The 19,236-nt window shown below is 36.3% G+C and overlaps 1 protein-coding gene across 2 annotated transcripts in view; it reads right to left on the bottom strand.

Moving 5' to 3' along the window:
• Nucleotides 1-17,995, bottom strand: part of SLCO1C1 (solute carrier organic anion transporter family member 1C1) — a 43,252-nt gene extending 25,257 nt beyond the window's left edge. Inside the window, exons 1-6 of one of the 2 annotated variants that reach the window (XM_036252327.1) lie at nt 17,852-17,995; nt 16,684-16,825; nt 8,583-8,715; nt 5,342-5,466; nt 1,666-1,812; nt 924-1,022 (exon numbers count right to left, since the gene is read on the bottom strand). In XM_036252327.1, the coding sequence (XP_036108220.1) occupies nt 924-1,022; nt 1,666-1,812; nt 5,342-5,466; nt 8,583-8,715; nt 16,684-16,825; nt 17,852-17,980 (775 nt within the window). In that variant the 5' untranslated portion in view covers nt 17,981-17,995. The remainder of the gene's footprint in view (nt 1-923; nt 1,023-1,665; nt 1,813-5,341; nt 5,467-8,582; nt 8,716-16,683; nt 16,826-17,851) is intronic. The other variant, XM_036252326.1, reaches the window with a different exon arrangement.
• Nucleotides 17,996-19,236: the final 1,241 nt, after the last annotated feature.

Genomic DNA, 19,236 nt, shown 5'->3' with positions numbered 1-19,236 from the left:
TGTCCTCTGGCACCCATCACACCTTGCTCTCCTCTGCGTATCAGTCTCTGGGACTGGACTGTAAAATTCAAGGAGTCAATAAACTCAGCTATTTGTTCTCTGTGGTAAAATGGCACCGGGGATAAAGTATATGTAGAATACATTTTGGAGGTTAATGACTTAGTAAATAAATAAAACATAAAACTTTTGGATATACCTGCACTTTATGTGAGTAAGGAGGGCCAACCAGAGCGAGAGTTTGGCATTCTGTTTTAACATAGTGATTTCAAAGAGCAATTCCAGAATTTTTCAAAAAGTGAAATATTTTTTAATTGCTTTCTTGGAATTGTTTATAAAACAAAACACAGAAGTACTATATATGCCTAGGGGGTGCATCTCACAAGGGAAGAAGTCAGTTCATAGCTGAGGTCCCCCATTTACCCCCAACACAAGCTCTCCCCCTGAAGGAGAGCTACTCTCACCCCACATGCCTCCACCTGAAAGATTTGTGCAGTAAAGAAGGGGATGTTGGTTGCCAGAAAGCTTTCAATCCTCAGTTTTTCTGGCAAGTCAACACATACATTATCAATCGATGTGACAGTAATACATGTTGATACACCTGAAGCCAACAAGAGCCAACAAATAACCACAGTTTTTAGTCATAACTGTGCTGGAATGCATTTGAACTGGCTAACCAGCTAACCAGAAGTGAAAAGGGAGACACCCTCCAAATCACAAACCATGGGTCATCAGTTCTAATCACCATCAATTTCTCATTACACTTATGAATGTGCCTGATGACTCTATCAATAATAAGTTTTTCATGGACTATTTTCATTTTATGAAAGATGAGCATTCTGTCAACTTATAAAAAGTTGATTTGCTATTTTCTACACCATAAAATTACAGTTAAATAAATGAATAAATAACAAGACATGCCTTACCTAGGTTTACAAACCCAATGTCAACATACAGTTTGGCACATAATGATCCTAACAGGAAGCCAAAGATCGGTCCTATAATTGCGACTGTCTGCACACAGCCTGCACCAAATAAATAAATAAATAAATAAATAAATAAATACATACATACATACATACATACATACATACATGCATAAATAAATAAATAAATAAAATAAGGTGCCATTTTCTTGTTTTTGTAAATTAATACATTTTAAAACAATAAGTGTGAATGAGATCTGGTTAGTAGCTGAAAATAGTTCATCAACTCTTTACTCAAGTGTACTTAATTTGTCAATTTTTCAACCTCATTGAATTAGAAAATAAGTCCTTCTTAGTTTTGTAAGAAGAATGAACATTTTTAAGGCATTAATTACTTCTTAGTAGGAAAATAACACCAGGACTGACTCTGACATATATGTATGTCACCTACGTGCTTTAGCAGTCCATGAAGTCCATGAAGATACTTACCCATGGCCAGACATCATTGCCTTTGAACTCAGTTATCTCTTTTAATCTGATGTTCTTCTCTAAGGCAACAGGACCCTCTATTTGAATTTTTTTTTTTACTATTCAAATCCCCAGTGTGGACTTTAGAAATGTATGAACTGAATAAAGGAGTTGGAGATTAAATAAAAAGCCTTCCACACCCGATTTAGTTTAGAATGCAGTTGAGGAAACCAGGTACCCTGCTTCCTGTGAAGGTAGATGAGGTGGACCTTACCAATATAGAAAGCCGCATTGTCTTCACTGGCAAAATCATCAAGGTAGGCGATGCCCAGGGGTTGAATGGGAGTTTCTCCAATTCCACGAAGAAGGTTCCCCAGGAAAACATAAACCCACATGGAAGAGCTGGTGTCCACTTTGCACTCTTGAAAGGAAAGCAAATAATAATGAAATAAGATTACTATCAAAGTTAAATATTTATTCTGCATTTCTACAAGTTGTCCTAAAATTGGATTAGAGTGCAGATGTAAAATGAGACCCAGACATAATTTGATAGGCTTGACCAAGGTCGGAAAATGTTTTGTAACTTCAATAGTTTAGGTAGTATATTCTTTCAGAAACTTTGACCAAGGAACTCTATTGCTTCTTGTTCCTGTTACTTTACTACTTTTCTCTCTTCTTTCTGTTTCATACTTAAACAAAGTTCTTGGAATTCCTATACTTCAATGACACTTAATATCCTCTGGTTTGGGACAAAACATAAAATTTTGGACAAAGGCTATTCTTGCCTTAATCCTTAAACTTTTCTACTTTTCAGCAGAAATCACTGGTAATGTTATTGCTGACCAAGTTTTATCTGAAATTCAAAATTTAATATAGATGATAGAAATGCTACTTTGGATAGTATTGTCTATAATCACAATTGTTTGATAGTGAATAACAATCTTTAGGGCTCATATTTAGAAAACAATATATATAAATATGAAAAACCCTCTAAGCTTCAGTATCGTAACTATTCCAACAAAAAGAACCCTTGAGAGTAGTAATTTTAGAGTGAAATTCAAAGCTAACAATTTTTAAATGCTTTCATGTCTTAATATGAATATGTGAAGTTAGATAATTACTCCAATATCATAAATGAAATATACTTTGAAGGGTTTAGTCACTTATAATAAAAAGGATAATAACAACCTCCAGCAATCATTTTCTCAAGGCTACCTTCCTGCCAATCACTGGGCTAAGTGGCTCAATTTTTACATTGAATTTTCCTAACAATCCTATGAAGCAGGAGTTATTTTCACCTATTAGTAATCCCTAAAGCAATGTTTGAAGGTGAAGCATGGGTTATGAAGAACTGGGGCACATGCTTTCACGTAGATGAATCTGACTGCAAAACAAAAACAATCGCCGTGAAGTCACCTTGCTTCCCGTCTTGATTCCACCATTTCTAGAAATGTAGCCAAGGGACCTGGCTATTCACTCATCTTCTAGGTTTCTATTCCATTCCCCCAAATACCACAGGATTTTTTTTTTCCAAAATGTGATTCTAATGTCAAGTCTAGCCCTATTATTTATTAGTGTTGTTCTAAGAAGCTTGCTGGTAGGTAAGTCTTATAAGTATAGACACCTTAGATCTGTGCTTTCCGATATGGTAGCCACAAGCCACATGTGGCTGTTGGAATGTAAAGTAATTTAAATGACATAGAGCTCAAAATTCAGTTCTTTAGCCACACTAGCTATATTTCAAGTACTTAGTAGTTACAGGAGGCTAATGACTATGGTATTGAGCAGCATGTTAGAGAGCATTTCCATCATCACACACAGTTCTGTTGGACACCTCTGCTCTAGGGTATCATGGGGAAATGGAGGTAGTGTACAGAGCATTTTTGAGAAGAGTCCTATATTTACCCCATTTTCCTCTTTAGGATGAACCTTGTATTTACTGTGTCTAATGCCCACATATGTCTATGACTTTAAAGGAAAGAAAAGGATTAAGTTGTGAGCCTTATACTTTGTACATACTGAATAACCTGTCTCTTTACATTAAAAACATTTTTCACTCCTTACCTCTAAATCTTATGGTTGTTGTTTTTCTTTAGCTAAGACAGAAGAGATGATTTATTGTACATGTTACATTCAGCTACACTGAGAACAGAACCAGTCCAGAATGTCACAGGTCCAGGGCAAAGGACTAAAAGGGACTACTTCTTAAGAGCAGGGTGGGTCTCAAAAGGTGGTTGTACAGATCAGATGGCATGTTTGTTCTAGATCCATCGAGAAGTTCTAGAGAGCAGGCATGCAGTCCTAAAATTTGTACCAGTGTCCCTGGTCTATGCCTTCCCTTATTTCTGCTCCTGTGGCTTCCATGGGTGCACAAAGTAGAGGTTCACTTGGACCTGTCTCATCTTTCTTCTTCTGCACCTCAGCCTGTGTGTTTGCTTCTTTCTCTACTTGGCTCTCATGATGTGGAGTTTTCTAAGAAGATGGTGCTAAGGTCAGAGCTCAACCTTATGTTTTTAGAGGTTTAAATATTTTTTAATTCATTATGTTAGCATTTATATCTTCCCTTATTGTTTAAAATAAAAACAAAAAAAAATATTTTCAATGACTGTATGTGGTCTACAGTTGAAATCCCAAACTCTACAGTTCAGTTCCTTGACTCTTTATGTGGATCTGATTGAAATTTATCATCTGTTATTTTCTCTAAGTCCAGAATGTCCTCCCCAACATTCTCCTCTCCTGTTTCTATATTTATTTTAATCCTCTGGCCCTTCCCTCTCAACAGCCAGACCTCTAGTGTTCACTGCCCAGGACAAACACATCTCAAAAGTAAGCATTAATGAGGGTATTAGAGAAGTGAAAAGGTTTTATGGTATAGGTCAAAGATTTGGGTGGGTAACAGGTATATAAAAGAAAGGCTTCCACACTCTATAGATCTTGATCCCAGGCTAGGAATAGGGAGTGAGACAGGGGTGGTGGGGAAGAAGAGTTGAGCATACGGATACTGAAAGGCTATGGAGAGAGGGCATTTCAGGTGCTGCCTGTGCAGCATCCCAGACATACTGGCAAACACCTGTGGGTAGATGAACCTGTGTCATCATGAGCAGGCAAAGTCCAGGAAGGTGGAAAGACCCCAACCATGAAATAGTTGCACAGTGTAACTAGGGTTTCCAGTGTCTCCAGGAACACACAAGAGGTGATTCCCATGTCCTTGAGGGGGGCTCATACATAGCATCACTGTGTAATGCTAACCAATTCCCCGACTCCTATCTTGTGTGCAAAGTAGAATGATATTCATGTTTCCAAGGTAGGCACTCCTGCATCAGAGAGAACCGCTGTGCTAAAAAAAAAAAAAAAAAACACAGACATGGACATAAGATGACCCCAAGAGGATGTGTATGACCAAACACTGTGGCCAGAAGGATTAGATGTCTAAGATGACAGGGCACCAATAACACCAAAAATCCCCCTCTGGCAACTCCCCCTTTTACTATTACATAACCTCCTTAGAATGCAAGCAGCCTCTGGGTAAAGATTAGGAAAACATTGAGATTCAGTTTTTTTTGCCATTCTGATGATAAGAGGCTAAATACAGAAATTAAATTGAGTTTCCTGAGTTCTCAGGAAAAAATATATTTCTTTCATATCTGAGCAATGGACAGAGACTTGTAAATGCTAAACTAGTCGTACCCTGATTTCGAAGCCCGCCTTATTTGGAATCACCAGAAGGCTTTCCTCAGTCATCAGCATAAGATTTGATTGTCTATGTATTTTCTTAGGGTCTCATCATATACCGCTTCATATTCTGTGAATTTTTATGGCACTACAACATCTCAATTTAAGTAGTAAATCTTTTGACAGCAAACATTGTACATTTTGTCCATAAAAAGGAACATATAAAGTCTTTTTAAAAAGCTTTTCTAGTCATTAAAATCAAAACAAAGTCATCTTACCATTATTTATTGCAGATTGTGATTTTTCCATAACTGAGGTTGGTAACTGGCTGTTTGACTCCAGGATACACGGAGAGGTGCGAAGAGTGGAATTGGAGGAAGAAGGATACCTTTCATATCTGTACCTATATAAAAAGAACATTTTCTTTACTACAGACTCGTTTAACATCAGGTTAAAAATATTGCATGCATAGTACTCATTAGGGTACTTGTTTGAGTTCTCAGCTATCCTTGAATCTGAATCACCAAACCACACCAGCATCTAATAGCAGTTTTCTGAAGACACAGCCAAAAGATCTGGTTCATAGGCATTACACCATATTGACCCAATTATCTACTATAGTAAAGAAAATAAAAGTAAGACATTTATACAGGCTCATTTACTATAAAATAATGACTATAAGTCACATACTCTCTTGGTGATCAACTATCCAACACTTGGTAAGATCATAATTTTCTTGGAGTCAGAGGACAAGCAATAACTTTATGACTGTGGCTAATGATGCTGTATTTAGTAGTGAATTTAGAAGAACAACCGCAATGCTGATTCTAGAAAACTGATAATGACACATGGGCTGTTTGAGTCATTTATCCAGAAGGTATTCTTCTTTTCAGTTTATTAATCTGAGTGTAAATTATTTCTAATTCTACCCTCTTCTCTGTTAATAAGGTTACAATGGCAGCTGGATTAAAGAGCCAGTGCTGAATGGGAAGACTGGGATAATTCTATCCAGAGTCCCGAGCATCACACTTGTCCTCAGATTACCCTTCCCGAGCCTATTTCTCTGGTCCAATTGCACCCTCTAGAGAAAAGATACCTGATAAAAGGACATCACAAGATCATCTTGATTTGCATTTTTTGGGGGGCCACTTTGTGATTAGAGACTGGTAATTATGGTGATGTATTTGAAATATTAATAGCAAAAACCTATTCAGCAAGGCAAGGAAAAGATGTAGTTATGAAAATATTCAGGTTTATAAATGGGTTACTTTATATCAGTTTTGCACAACCTACATTTTAGTGGGTCCATAAACCCCACTGAAAAGTGACATTTTTGTATGGTGTATTTAAGAGGTTCATAGTTTTATCAATGGTCTGGTTCCTTCACCACAATAAATCAAGAACCACTTAATGAATTTTCTGTTCATTGAGCCTAGAATCTTCCCCAGACATGTGTGACTCTTTCCTCATCTCTTTCAGTTGTTCCCAAATGTCATCATCTTGGTGAGCCATTCCCTGACAACCCTATTTTAAATTGTGACCTCCCCCACACATATTCCTTACATGACTTACTGGGTTTTCGCTATAGCACTTAACATGATCTGACATACTATATCTTTATTTGTTTGTTCCTTGTCTGTCTCTTCCTCTTAAGATCTATGGAAGCAGAGATCCTGTCGGTACTCTATGCTTATTACCTAGAGAAATAATCAATATGTATTTGTTAAATTCATAAGTTAGATGAGCTAACATACATAAAGTTAACCACAGCCCTTGGGGGCAGGCGGGTCTTTAATAATTGATATCCACTATTAATATTACTTGTTGCACATCAAGGATATTTCTGCTGGGCACACAGAGTACAAATAGTAGGTCATCTTTTAGAGAACACATTTTGGACGAGCACCAATTAGTGACTCATCCTGTGGAAGGTTGAAAAAAAGTTATTGTAATAATCCTCACTAGATAGCAGACTTCATGAAGGACAGAATTGTGTGTGTGTGTGTGTGTGTTTTCTTTCTTTCTTTTTTTTTTTCCAGTGAAGTAGTCCCATTACCTGGCACAGCACCAGGCAAAAGACAGACACTAAATAATGAATACAAAAATATATTTTTCCACATGTAAAAGGTGGTAGATACGAACCAGTTTTGTCTCTTTGACATCCCTTGTCACCACTAGCCTGGCTGCTTGGCTGGCCTTCCCTTAGATACACTTTTCCTTCTGATTTTCTTATACTAGTATTTTATATTTGTCTTCAGCTTGCTGTAACTGAATGAAACACCTTCAAGACAAATCATTGCTGGTTTCTGATTAAAACCATGTGGCTTGTTGGCTAGTGTGGCTCAGCAGTTGAGTGTCGACCCATGTACCAGAAGGTCACTGGTTTTGAATCCCGGTCAAGACATATGCCCAGGTTGTGAGCCTAATCCCTGGTGATGGGAATGCAGGAAGTGGCCAGTGTCGTCTCTCATCGAAATTTCTCTCTCTCTCTCCTTCTCCTTTCCTCTCTCTCTCAAATCAATAAAGAAAAAAAGTTTAAGAAAACACAAAAAACATGTGGCTTAATTATCTAAGGAGGATAGAAAATGATATGCAACTCTATTGACATAGCTACTAGTTATGACAGGAAACTTGGTAAGCATTTTACCTGTGTCTCATTTAATATTTGCAACAACATTGTAACATAAGGCAGGTATTATTATTATTTTTTATCCTCACCCAAGAACATTTTTCCATTTTTTGTTCACATAGAGTAGGAGGGAGAGAGAGGAAGAGAGAGAGAAACATCGACGTGAAAGGGACACATGGAGTGGCTGCCACCTGCACGACCAACCAGGGCTGGGGACAAACTGCAACCGAGGTACGCAGCCTTAGTGGGAACCGAAGCCGGGTCTCTCTGGACCACAGGCTGATGCTCTAACCACTGAACAAAACGGGGCAGGGCAGGCAGGTATTATTTTTAATAACTATAATACTTCTTTTAAGATGCCTAAACTGAGGCCTACAAAGATAAAGTAACATGCTATGGATCAAGCAAGGGTTAAGTGCATCGGAGACCCATTTCCTGGGCCTTTTCCTTTGTCTCTCCCTTACCCATTGGCCCACATAACACCTTTGTAGAACCTCAGTGATCCAAGGAAACTTCTGCCCTGTGGAAAGGAGGCCACACCCACTGGGCTGATATATAATTTTAAAAATCATGCTCTTGTTTTGCCTAGCCAATGTGGCTCAGTGGTTGAGCATCGACCCATGCACCAAGAGGATGACAGTTTGATTCCTGGTCAGGGCACATGCCCAGGTTGTCAGCCAAATCCCCAGTGGGGGGCATGCAGAAGGCAGCCAACCGATGTTCTCTCTCGTCGATGTTTCTCTCTCTCCCTTCCTCTCCCTCTCTCTAAAAACCACTAAAAAAAATTTAAACACAGGGTATTTTTTTAATTTAAATAATTAATGGTAACCATAAGAAGGGAGAAATGCATTGTTGGTTAAAGCAAAGACAGGATGGGTGCTCAGACTTACTGTCCCATGAAGAACTGCGGCAGTGCAACAAGCAGCGTTCCGACCCCCATGACCAGGCACCCTGCTCCGATTATTTTTGGCCTGTGAAGTCTGGCTCCAAAGTAGCTAACAAATGTTATAACTAAGAGGTTCCCTTTGAGAAAAAGAATAACATTTTCATAAGTGAGAGAACTTAGAAAAAGTCATCAGAATAACTAAATGAATTTAAGTGAATGAATGGACGTCTACAGGAAGTCTAGCCGTATTCTGTTTTGACTAAACCTGTCTCCCACCATCATTCTGATCATTTGATTTTCTTTCCTTCAGTCTGAGATGACTGTTGAAATTGTCTTCTTACTCGTTACTTCAACCATGTCACCTCTTTGTCAGAATATTTTAATGACCAGGCCTTCTACCTCATTGTCACACACCTTAACTACTCATCCTTTTAAAGTGTTTTATTAATAATCAAATTGTAGAAGGCATCCTTTAGCTGTTCTCTTAAATTTGTTTTGCTGATTTTAAAGTAAACTTTATTACTGTTTCTTCATTTCTTAAAGTTTTCTAATAAAACTTCTATTAGTTTCCTATTTGCTCTTGAAACAGACATCACATACTCTCGCTTTAGCTGATATTCCCTAAAGAAAACGTAAAACAACTGTACCTCATTTTAAATGAAATCAAATTATAAAATTCATATTTACACAGGTGATATTTTACAGTTTGTTTATATATACTTTTTACAAAAAGATAACATTCAAAATGGAGATAAAAATGACTCCACATAAACAACTTTAGGAACATATCAATTATATAGCTTCCCTGTATACTTATAATACAAATTTTATGAACTAGAAAATCTCCACAAAATATACCCATCTATCTGTTTTTTTAAAAAATAATTAAAGAATGTTTTTTGAAGGCGGGAGTTAGGCCTTTCTAAATGCCTCTCAAGATGCATGTGATTATGGCAATAACGTACTCACCACACTTAAGGACCGGTCCTCGTGCTTTCCTGAGCACAGAATTACTGGAACGAGGTGGTGAGGGAAAGAGAAATATTAAAAGTGCTGAATCTTGGCAGCTCCCAACAGTTTCTAGTCCATGGATCTGAGGGCAGGCCAAGAAATCTGCATTTTTAATACTAGCTCAAATGTGTGGAAGGAGATGGCTCCTGGAACATACTTTGATAAACATTGTTTAGGGTCTTAGATATCAAGGAGTTTTAAAGTTTTAACTATTTTCATTTGGAATATTTAGTTTTTTAAGAACTGCGTTGCTCGACAGAGCAAGAACTTAGCAATACTGACGCAATTGATTGTGATGTCTGATGGGTAGCTTTGCATTAAGGTCCTTCTCGATGTTTCCAATTTTCCAGCAAGAGTGTTTCCTTACATCTGTAAGCAATCATCTAATTTACTACTGTTTATTCACATTGCCAGCTTCAGTCAAGTGCAAAAAGAGCAGCAATTTTTATATCATTGAGGACAAGAATGATAGTGAGAAAAGTAGATTGCATAGTGGCTTCAGGCTTTATGGCTCTAGGAAGATTTAAACTCCTTTTAGTTTTCATATTTAGAAAATTGAGTATGAAATTTCTCATTTAACATTCAAGTATCTAGTAGAAGACTTTGTGTATCATATATTAGTAATTATGTCTATACTTTTGCTAAAGTGTCATAGTAAATAAAACTAGAAAACAAATAAAAAGTTGGCTTCCAGTTTACAAATAATGTGTCCCCCCACCCCACCCACCCTCCCACCTCCCACACCACCACCCTCACAATAGAGGACTCAATGTTTCCAGTCTGTTTTTGTGTTACATTAGTGAGCTGCCAAATACTACATGACATTTCAACATCTGTGATATGTATATGAATTTTATCTTTCTTTACTTAGTATCCTTTCTGAGTTCTCAGAAGATACACTTGGAAAATAAATGATGATAACACATCTTTAAAACAATGAATTGGATATCAAAATTCTTTCACATGTATGATGACTAGCCTCTCAAAAAGACAAGTTCCACAGAGTTTTAAAAATATGTTTTACCAAGCTTTCAAGTAACAGATTCTCTCTCTTGCTCTCTCTCTCTCTCTCTCTACACACACACACACACACATGCACACACACACACACACACACAGTATTTCAGATAACATAAAACTACTCGACTCATCTTATAAGACTAATATTTTTTGAAACCAAAGCTACACAAGGACTATAAAAGACCAAGTATAGTTTATTTCAAGAATACAGAGGTATTACCAAAAAGAAAATTAATTATATCACTATGGCTATCTTAACAGATGTAGAAGAGCATTTAACATAATTAGCCATTCATTTATATTAAGAAAATAATATCTGAGCAAATTAACTTTTAAGGCATATATATCAAAACCATAATCAAACATACTGCTTAATTGTAACATTTTAAAAGCATTTGTATTAAGGTCAGATATGAGAGAAGGATGCCCATTTCACTGCTTTTATACACCATACTACTGAGGCTGAAGCAATAAGGCAAAACATGAACAACAATAATAAAAAAAACACAACAACAGATCTATGAATTTAGAAGAATAATATAAAATCATCTTATGTTTCAGACAATAAGACTCTCTGTCCATTCAGAAAACTCTACACTATCTATAGACAATCAATTAAAATGAACAAAAATTAAACAAGGTTTCTGCATACAGATAACATTTAGAAATCAATATTGTACCTATATGGTCTAGCCTACTGCACACCCAGGCTGTATGGTATAGCCTATTGCTCCTAGGCTATAAACCTGCACATCATGTTTACTGAAATATTGTAGTGATGTAGGCAATTGTGACACAACAGTAAGTATTTGTATGTCTAAACAAAGAAAGGGTACAATAAAAACACAGTATATATGATACAAAAATGGTTTAGGGCACTTACCAAGAATGAGAGCTTACAGGACTGGAAGTTTTTCTGGGTAGGTGAGTGAGTGAGCGATGAGTGAATGTGAAGGCCCAGGACATTAGTGTGCACTACTGCAGACTTTATACACACTGTCCCACAAGCCCTCCACCTGCTTCCTTCTGACAGGATTAGAAATAGAATATCAGAGCTGTCAATGCTGCTCCATGTACAGAGATGTGGGCTGGACTGATTGAGACTATTGAGGAGAAACTGGTTGGGTAAGGTGTAGATACCTTAATAGTTACTGTCAGGAGGGAGTGAAATATGGCCTGGAGATCAGGAGGATTAGAAATCAAAAGGCAGCCCTGGCTGGTTTGGCTCAGCGGTTAGAGCGTCGGCCTGCGGTCCTGAGAGACCCGGGTTCAGTTCCCGCTAAGGGCATGTACCTCGGTTGCAGTTTGTCCCCGGCCCTGGTTGGTCGTGCAGGTGGCAGCCACTCGATGTGTTCCTTTCACGTCGATGTTTCTCTCTCTCTCTCTGTTTCTCTCTCTCCCTCCCACTCTACCTGAACAAAAAATGGAAAAATGTCCTCGGGTGAGGATTAAAAAAAAAAAAGAAAAAAAAAAAGAAATCAAAAGGCAGAAATAAAAGAACATCGGGGATTATCATGATAATGTGCTTTTGGATACTGCGCGTTGGAGCAGAGGTCAAATTAAGGAATTTTGTGGTAATCATAAAAAAACACGATGCTTAATATGGAAAAGGTGTAAAACTAAGGACATAATATTTTGACTTGGAAAATTTTTATTTGGTTCCACTGATCCTCTTTGGCATAATGGGCTAACATTGACATTGAAATGATAGAAAACATTAAACTCATATATGTTTGTATGGTTACAACCTGAAAATATTTCTAAAGTAGAAGGACTGGCTGGCCCCACACTACCACAGAGAGTTTTTACTCAAGTGAGAGCGACATTTAATATTTGTTAAGGTAGCTTCTATGGACCTTTGTCCTTACTCAGGATTCAGGTCTCCAGAATTTATAGCAATGGACTCTGAAGACTGTCAAGCTAGATCTGGGGGACTGTAGCATCCCCTGAATATGTAGTGCTGGGGCTGGGACAGGCCCCACTGTGCTGAAAGAGGTCAGTGGCTGATGAAGATATAACCTGTGAACTCAGAATTGAAATGTTGTGAGTGAGAGTGGACCTGTTTCCAAGCCCCAGAGATACTGATCCAGCCAGGGGAAATCCTTCTGAACCACACATCCTTTCACCTTTTACAGGAAATTCAGCCCCTTAAAATCTATGGGACCACTATCATATATGTGTCTGCAACTGACCAAAATGGTATTATACAGTGCATGACTGAATAAATAGCAAGATATTCCATGTTCATGAATGGGAAGATCGAATGTTGTTAAGATGTAAGTTATTTCCAACTTGATCTATACATTCAGTGCAATCCCAATTAAAATCCAAGCAAGTTATTTTGTGGGTATTGACAAACTAATTCTAATGTTAATATGGAGAAGCAAATGACCCAGAATAGCCAACACAATACCGAAGAACAAAGTTAGAGGACCCAAATCCAAGATATACCCTAAAGCCACAGTAACCAAGACTGCAATATTGACAAAATAATAAACAAATAGATCAAGGGAAAAAAATAGAGAGCCCAGAAATAGACCTACATAAATATAGTCAACTGATCTTTGACAGAGGATCAAAGTCAATACAGTAGAGCAGCGATTTTTAACTGGTGTACCTCAAGAGTTTTAAAACAAGCAATACCTGACTATTTAGTCAGGGGCACTGATCTCTTTTCCCTTAGATTGTCAAATTAAAAATTAATAATAATAGCTATCCAGTGTGAATGCCCTGTTCTAAACCATAAATATATAGGTCATATAATAGAGTTGCATCTTACTGGTTACATTGAATTATAAGATTGCATCTAATTGGTTAATTCTTGGTATCAGAAATCCTCACATACAAGTCGAGGGACCTAATTTTTTTAAAAAGTCACTTTCAAGCAAAAAGGGTAGGTAATCATTAATTTTTTTTGTAAATCAATCAAAGTTACACACTTTAAAAAATTATATTGGCAACGAATATAATATATTTTTGGTGTGCTACAGAATTTTAGTAATTAGTTTATGTGTGTCACAAGATGAAAAAGGTTGAAAATTGCTGTAATAGAGAAAAGATAATCTTTTTAACAAATGGTCTGGAATAACTGGACATCCACATGCAAAAAATAATAATCTAGACATGGACCATCTAGCCATGGAACTCACACTCTTCACACAAATAAACTCAAAATGGATCGCAGACATAAATGTAAAACATAGAAATATAAAACACTATAAGATAACACAGGAGCAAATCTAGATGACCCTGTGTTTGGTGCATTTTTAGATGCAACACCAAAAGTATAATCCATAAAAAAAAATAATTGATAAGCTGGGCTTCATTAAGATTAAAAAATGTCTGCTTTGTGAAAGACAATGTAAAGAGAATGAAAAGACACATCACAGAGAGAGAGAGAAAATATTTGCAAAAGTTTTATCATATAAATGACTGTTATTCAAAGTATATAAAGAACTTTAAAAACTCAGTAAGAACACAAAAATATTTATATTAAAAAATGGGCCAAATACCTTAACAGACATGCCATCAAAGAGGATATACAGGTGACAAATAGCATTTAAGAAGGTGTATAACAGCATATGTCATCAGGAAATTACAAATTAATATGACAATGAGATACCACTACAAGCCTATCGGAATGCCCCAAAATCCAGAACACTAAACACTGGGGAGGGTGTGTAGCAACAGGAACTCTCATTCATTGCTGGTGGGCATGCAAAATGGTACAGCCACTTTGAAATACAGCTTGGTGATTTCTTATACAATTAAACGTATTTTTACCGCATGATCTAGTAATCATGATCCTTGGTATTTACTCAAAGGAGTGAAAACTCATGTCCACAGAAAAACCTGCACATGAATAATTATAGTATCTTTGTTCATAATTTCCAAAACGTGCCCATCAATAAATAAATGGATAAATAAACTGCGGTCTATTCAGAAAACAGGCTATTATTTAGTGCTAAAAAGAGATGAGCTATCCAGTCATAAAAAACATGGAGGCGTCTTAAATACATAATCGTAATCTTAATACAATCTTAAACACAATCTGAAAAGGCTACACACTGTGTAATTCCAAATAAATGACATTTTGGATAAGGCAAAACTATGGAGACAATAAAAAAGATAAGTGTTTGCCAGGATGCATAGGGAGGAATAGATGAGTAGGCAGAGCACAGAGATTTTTAGAGCAGTGGTACTCTGTATGATACTGTAAAAGTGGATGCATATTATAACACATTTGTTCAATCACACAGAATGTACAACTAAAGGTAAACTGCATTCTGGATGGTAATGATCAGACCCCATAGGTTTATCAGTTGTAAAAATGGACCACCCCGGTGGGAGATACGTATAATGGGAGAGGCTATGCGTATATGGAGGCAGGGTGTGTATGGAAAATCTCTGTAACTTTGCTCAACTTTTCTGTGAACTTAAAACTGCTCTAAACACAAAGTGTATTAAAAAAATTGATGCCAAGTTTATTACATACTAAAATGTAAAAAGCAAAACTTTTAAGTATGGAAAAGAAAGTATATGGAAAATATTTTTTTAAAAAACAAGGAATTAATATCTGGAAATATGAGGTGGTCATGATATAGAAAACATTTTATTTTCTTGGCAACTCTCTGTGGTTGTAGAAAAAATCTGTTATGCATAAATACTTGGGAAGAAATTGAACGTCTAGCATATATTAGATGGTAATACCAATTGATGTGAAAGGATAAATAAAAATTTTCTGCAAAAAAAGAATTGGCATCTAGAGATCGAGGGTGGGGATAGGACCAGAATCCTGAAAGGAAGGACTATGGAGAGAGGAAAAAGGAATAAATTAGGATGGGGGTGGGGGAGATGACACACCTTTCTGGAAAACCAGGAAATGCAAATAACTAGAGCAAACTTCTAATGTTTGGGATACAAGCTTTAATGGAAGTACAGATGCCATTTTTTGCATCTAATCCAATAAATTATTTTAATCCTTAGAACGGTCTGAAAGAATTAATCTGTTAAGTTGCTCTGGGACCTGAAAATCTAAGAAAAAGTTTGGGCCAGATTAATTTTAAGTTTTTTCAGCTTTTAAAATACTTTTATTTTATAATCTAGAGTTAGTATAAAGTATCACTTGATATTTACTTTTCTATTTGTTCAGTTTTGAGTCTGATTTATTCCTTTGAGTGGCACCAGCTGCCTCTTCATACTTGTTTTTCTCACGATGTAGTGTCACCTTTTCCCTAACTCTCATGGTCCTTCATTCAGTTCAGTCACAGGTAGGGTAGTTATCAAGGAGTAAATCAACTACCCAGGCCTTTCGAAGGAGTATACACAAGGGAATGATATGCTCAGATGTTCTGAACATCTTTGCTCTACAAACTTTGCCACACAAAATGTGGCTTTGACTAATAGCATTAGCATCATCTGGGGAAAGTTATCAAGGGAAGCTGAAACAGGAGTTGTGAGAGATTTTACTATAGCACATATTTGAGTCCCAGTTGGCAGTAATGACCACAGAGCTACTATTCTACATTAACAAAGAATGAAAGTATCTTACTTTATTCATTCAGAAAGCTGACTAACCTGGATTATATGCTTTAAACTACTTCCAAAACTTTGAACTCAATTGGTCTTTTCCAATTCTAAGAGGGTGTCTATAGTCAATTGCTAATCAAAGACATATGAATACTTGCTTTGATGTCCTGTTCTCATCAACAGAATTCCTCTTTTTTCTTTCTAGGCCACTGGGCAGAAACCCCCTTTAACGGGTTAACTTCTTTAATAATTACAGTAACTTCATACAATCCATTTGGATTCTTCTAAATTTTGAATCACAGAGCTTCCATGATATATGACTCATATATAAATACACTTCCCACATACTTTTAAACTCGAAATACTGGTAACATTTCACATCTCCTCCAGGAAAGTCTCTCACTCTGGAAACTCTGAAATGGATGATTTAGTGAACACCTGGAAATATATTGTTGGTTGCCCAGAGGATACAAATTGCAATGAAGATGTTTTTTTAGTCATGCCTAGAAGACCTTGTACTTAAAAGTGAAGTCTGCAATACCTACCAATTTCAAAACTTCCATCAATAACTCCCACCAGTGATGAAGGGATTTCAAATCTTCTCTCTATTTGAGTGATGGTGCTCTTTAGATAGCCTTCTGCCAGTGCTTTTGCAAAGTAAACAAAAGACAAGGCACCCAAGAACAGCTGAAAAATATGACAGGTCACACTTATTCTGACTCCAGCTTGACACACAACTGGAAACTTACTAAACAAACAAACAAACCTCCAAACCAAGAACAATGTAACAAACTTGTTATCACTGAAAATTTTATTCAAGCATTACAACCTGGAGCTCATGTAAATTTCTGAGAAAATTCTATTTTTCTTCAAAATAAACTTTTGCTCAGAATGCATGTTGAATTCCTTTTTTTCTCATTTTTTCCTCCTTCCCCCAAAGGACATTCAAATAAGTCTTGGCTTTGAAAAGAAGATTCATTGTATGGTGAAGCAAAGAAAGGCAAGAACCATTTATAGGTAAGAAAATAAAACCAAAACCATAAACCAAACACTTAACACCCTACACAGGCCTAGCACTCATGATTGTGTGTTTCATAGTAATAATGCATAATTTTTTTTTGTCTGGTTTATGTATTTTGCTAGATCTGGGCGTATGATAGGGTATCCATAGCATAGGTTGGCATTTATATAAAAAAGACATATATATTTGTTGAATAAAGTGTGGTACAAAGAAAAAATAGGAATTTGGAGTGACAAACAGTACCATTTAATACCCCATCCCTAACTGCGTAGCAAGAAAAGTCAAATATTTTATTTTTAAAATGGAAATAGTTTAGATGCTTCATAGATTAAATGTTATAACTGTGCATAATATAATATCTCGTATCTGGTACATGACAGCTATTTAATAAATCTTAGTTTATTCTTTCTCTCTTTTTTTCTGTTAAGAAAGGGCATTCAAATAAGCCAGGAAAGTAATACTTAGTTATTTAACCTACATGGTTAGGTAGAGATTGCCTTTACTGCCTGGCAAAGTGTGGTTTCAATAACTTGCATCTAAGATCATTTTTTTAAGAAGGAAAAAATTTTTTGCTTCTAGTTATATTGTATAGAAAAGCATATCTGGACAGAGAGCCAAGTGTACCAACTCCACTTAATTCTTTATTCTTCAGTTTACTACTTACAGTTTTTTATCATTTAATTGTTAGTTACCTTTAGTTCACCACAGCATGGCTGCTTTTCCTCTGAGGAGGAATATTCTGTTTTAAAGGAAGGCCTCTCAACAGGTTGCACTGAATTTTTGCAGAATAACTGGATATTTTCTTTGGATGAACTGTCCATTATGAAAATGCTCCTTGACTCTGATCTGTCGAAGTTGATTTTAAAAGTAAAAAACAAAAACATTTTCTTCAAATTCACACAGTTTATTAAATAATATTTTTATTTCACAGTAGATCACAATTCCATAGACCTCTTTGACATAAAGGTACCTTATTGTACCACAGTAAGTTGGCAAAGCTTTTCAATTAAAATTGACCAGAATGTTTGATTAACTAATCCTGCTATCAGAACTCAGTTGCCAGCATTTCCCTCCAGTTTAAGCCTCATTATGGCAAAGAATAAATTTAAATGTTGCCTTTGGAATAAATAATGAGGCAGAATTTTGCTAACTTTGTGGTCTTGCCAGCTTAAACTAGAAGCAAGCAGGAAAGGAAGAAGAGGAATTCAACCATTTGAATAGTGCTCCATTAGAATTAAGTTTTTAAAGCCTTTAAATCGATCTCCTTAGTAGAATGGACAGAAAAGATTGATGCCCACTGGAGAGGCCATTGAGATTCCCCTAAGTCTGCAACATCCAAAGGCTTAAAATATGGCAAAAAAAAAAAGAAGAAGAAGAAGAAAGAAAAGAAAGAAACAATTTGTGTTATTATTTTAGTTTGACAAAGAGGGAAGCAAAACATTTGCTTAATTTCCCACCCTCCCTGTCCTTACCAAGTCTTGGGCGTGCTCACATACTCTGAACTTATTTTATCCCTGTTCGCATCAGTATTTACATATCTAATGCCCTCATTTCTTTAGGATTCCACATGGCTCAGTGATTGTCTGAGAAAGTAATGTAAGTGGAAGAATTAAAAAATAAAATAACGTCTGAGTCACCCTAATGTTTATCGGAAGGTGCATTTGTATATTAATAGAGGTCTTCCGTTCTTTCATCATTTTAACAAAAGGAATAATGTTAGGAATAAAATTTCAAGTAATTGTGGTAGAAATGTATGTTTATTCTGTCTGCATGTATATTTCTGAGTAAAATATCAAAAGAAAGACCCAAACAGTTTAAGAGTAGAAAGATTTCTCTAGGGAATGTGAACTCAGTCAAGAAGTTTTAAAATAATTTGATTTACTGACATGTATAATTTTAATTTTCAAAATATGGACAAAGGAAAGTGAGTAAAATGAAAAAAAAATTAAAAGCCCCCAAACTCAAGTAAATAAAGAGATGATAATGCTAAACAAGATCAAAAGACAAAAGCACAAGAAGCCGACCCCTATGTGGCCCCCCATGTGGCTCAGTGGTTTTAGTGAAGTTCCACGGACTG

Source organism: Molossus molossus, unplaced genomic scaffold (genome assembly GCF_014108415.1).
Source record: "Molossus molossus isolate mMolMol1 unplaced genomic scaffold, mMolMol1.p scaffold_m16_p_10, whole genome shotgun sequence".
Taxonomy (NCBI): domain Eukaryota; kingdom Metazoa; phylum Chordata; class Mammalia; order Chiroptera; family Molossidae; genus Molossus; species Molossus molossus.
Note: the sequence above shows the minus strand (reverse complement) of the source record. Positions and strands in the feature narration are given on the sequence as shown.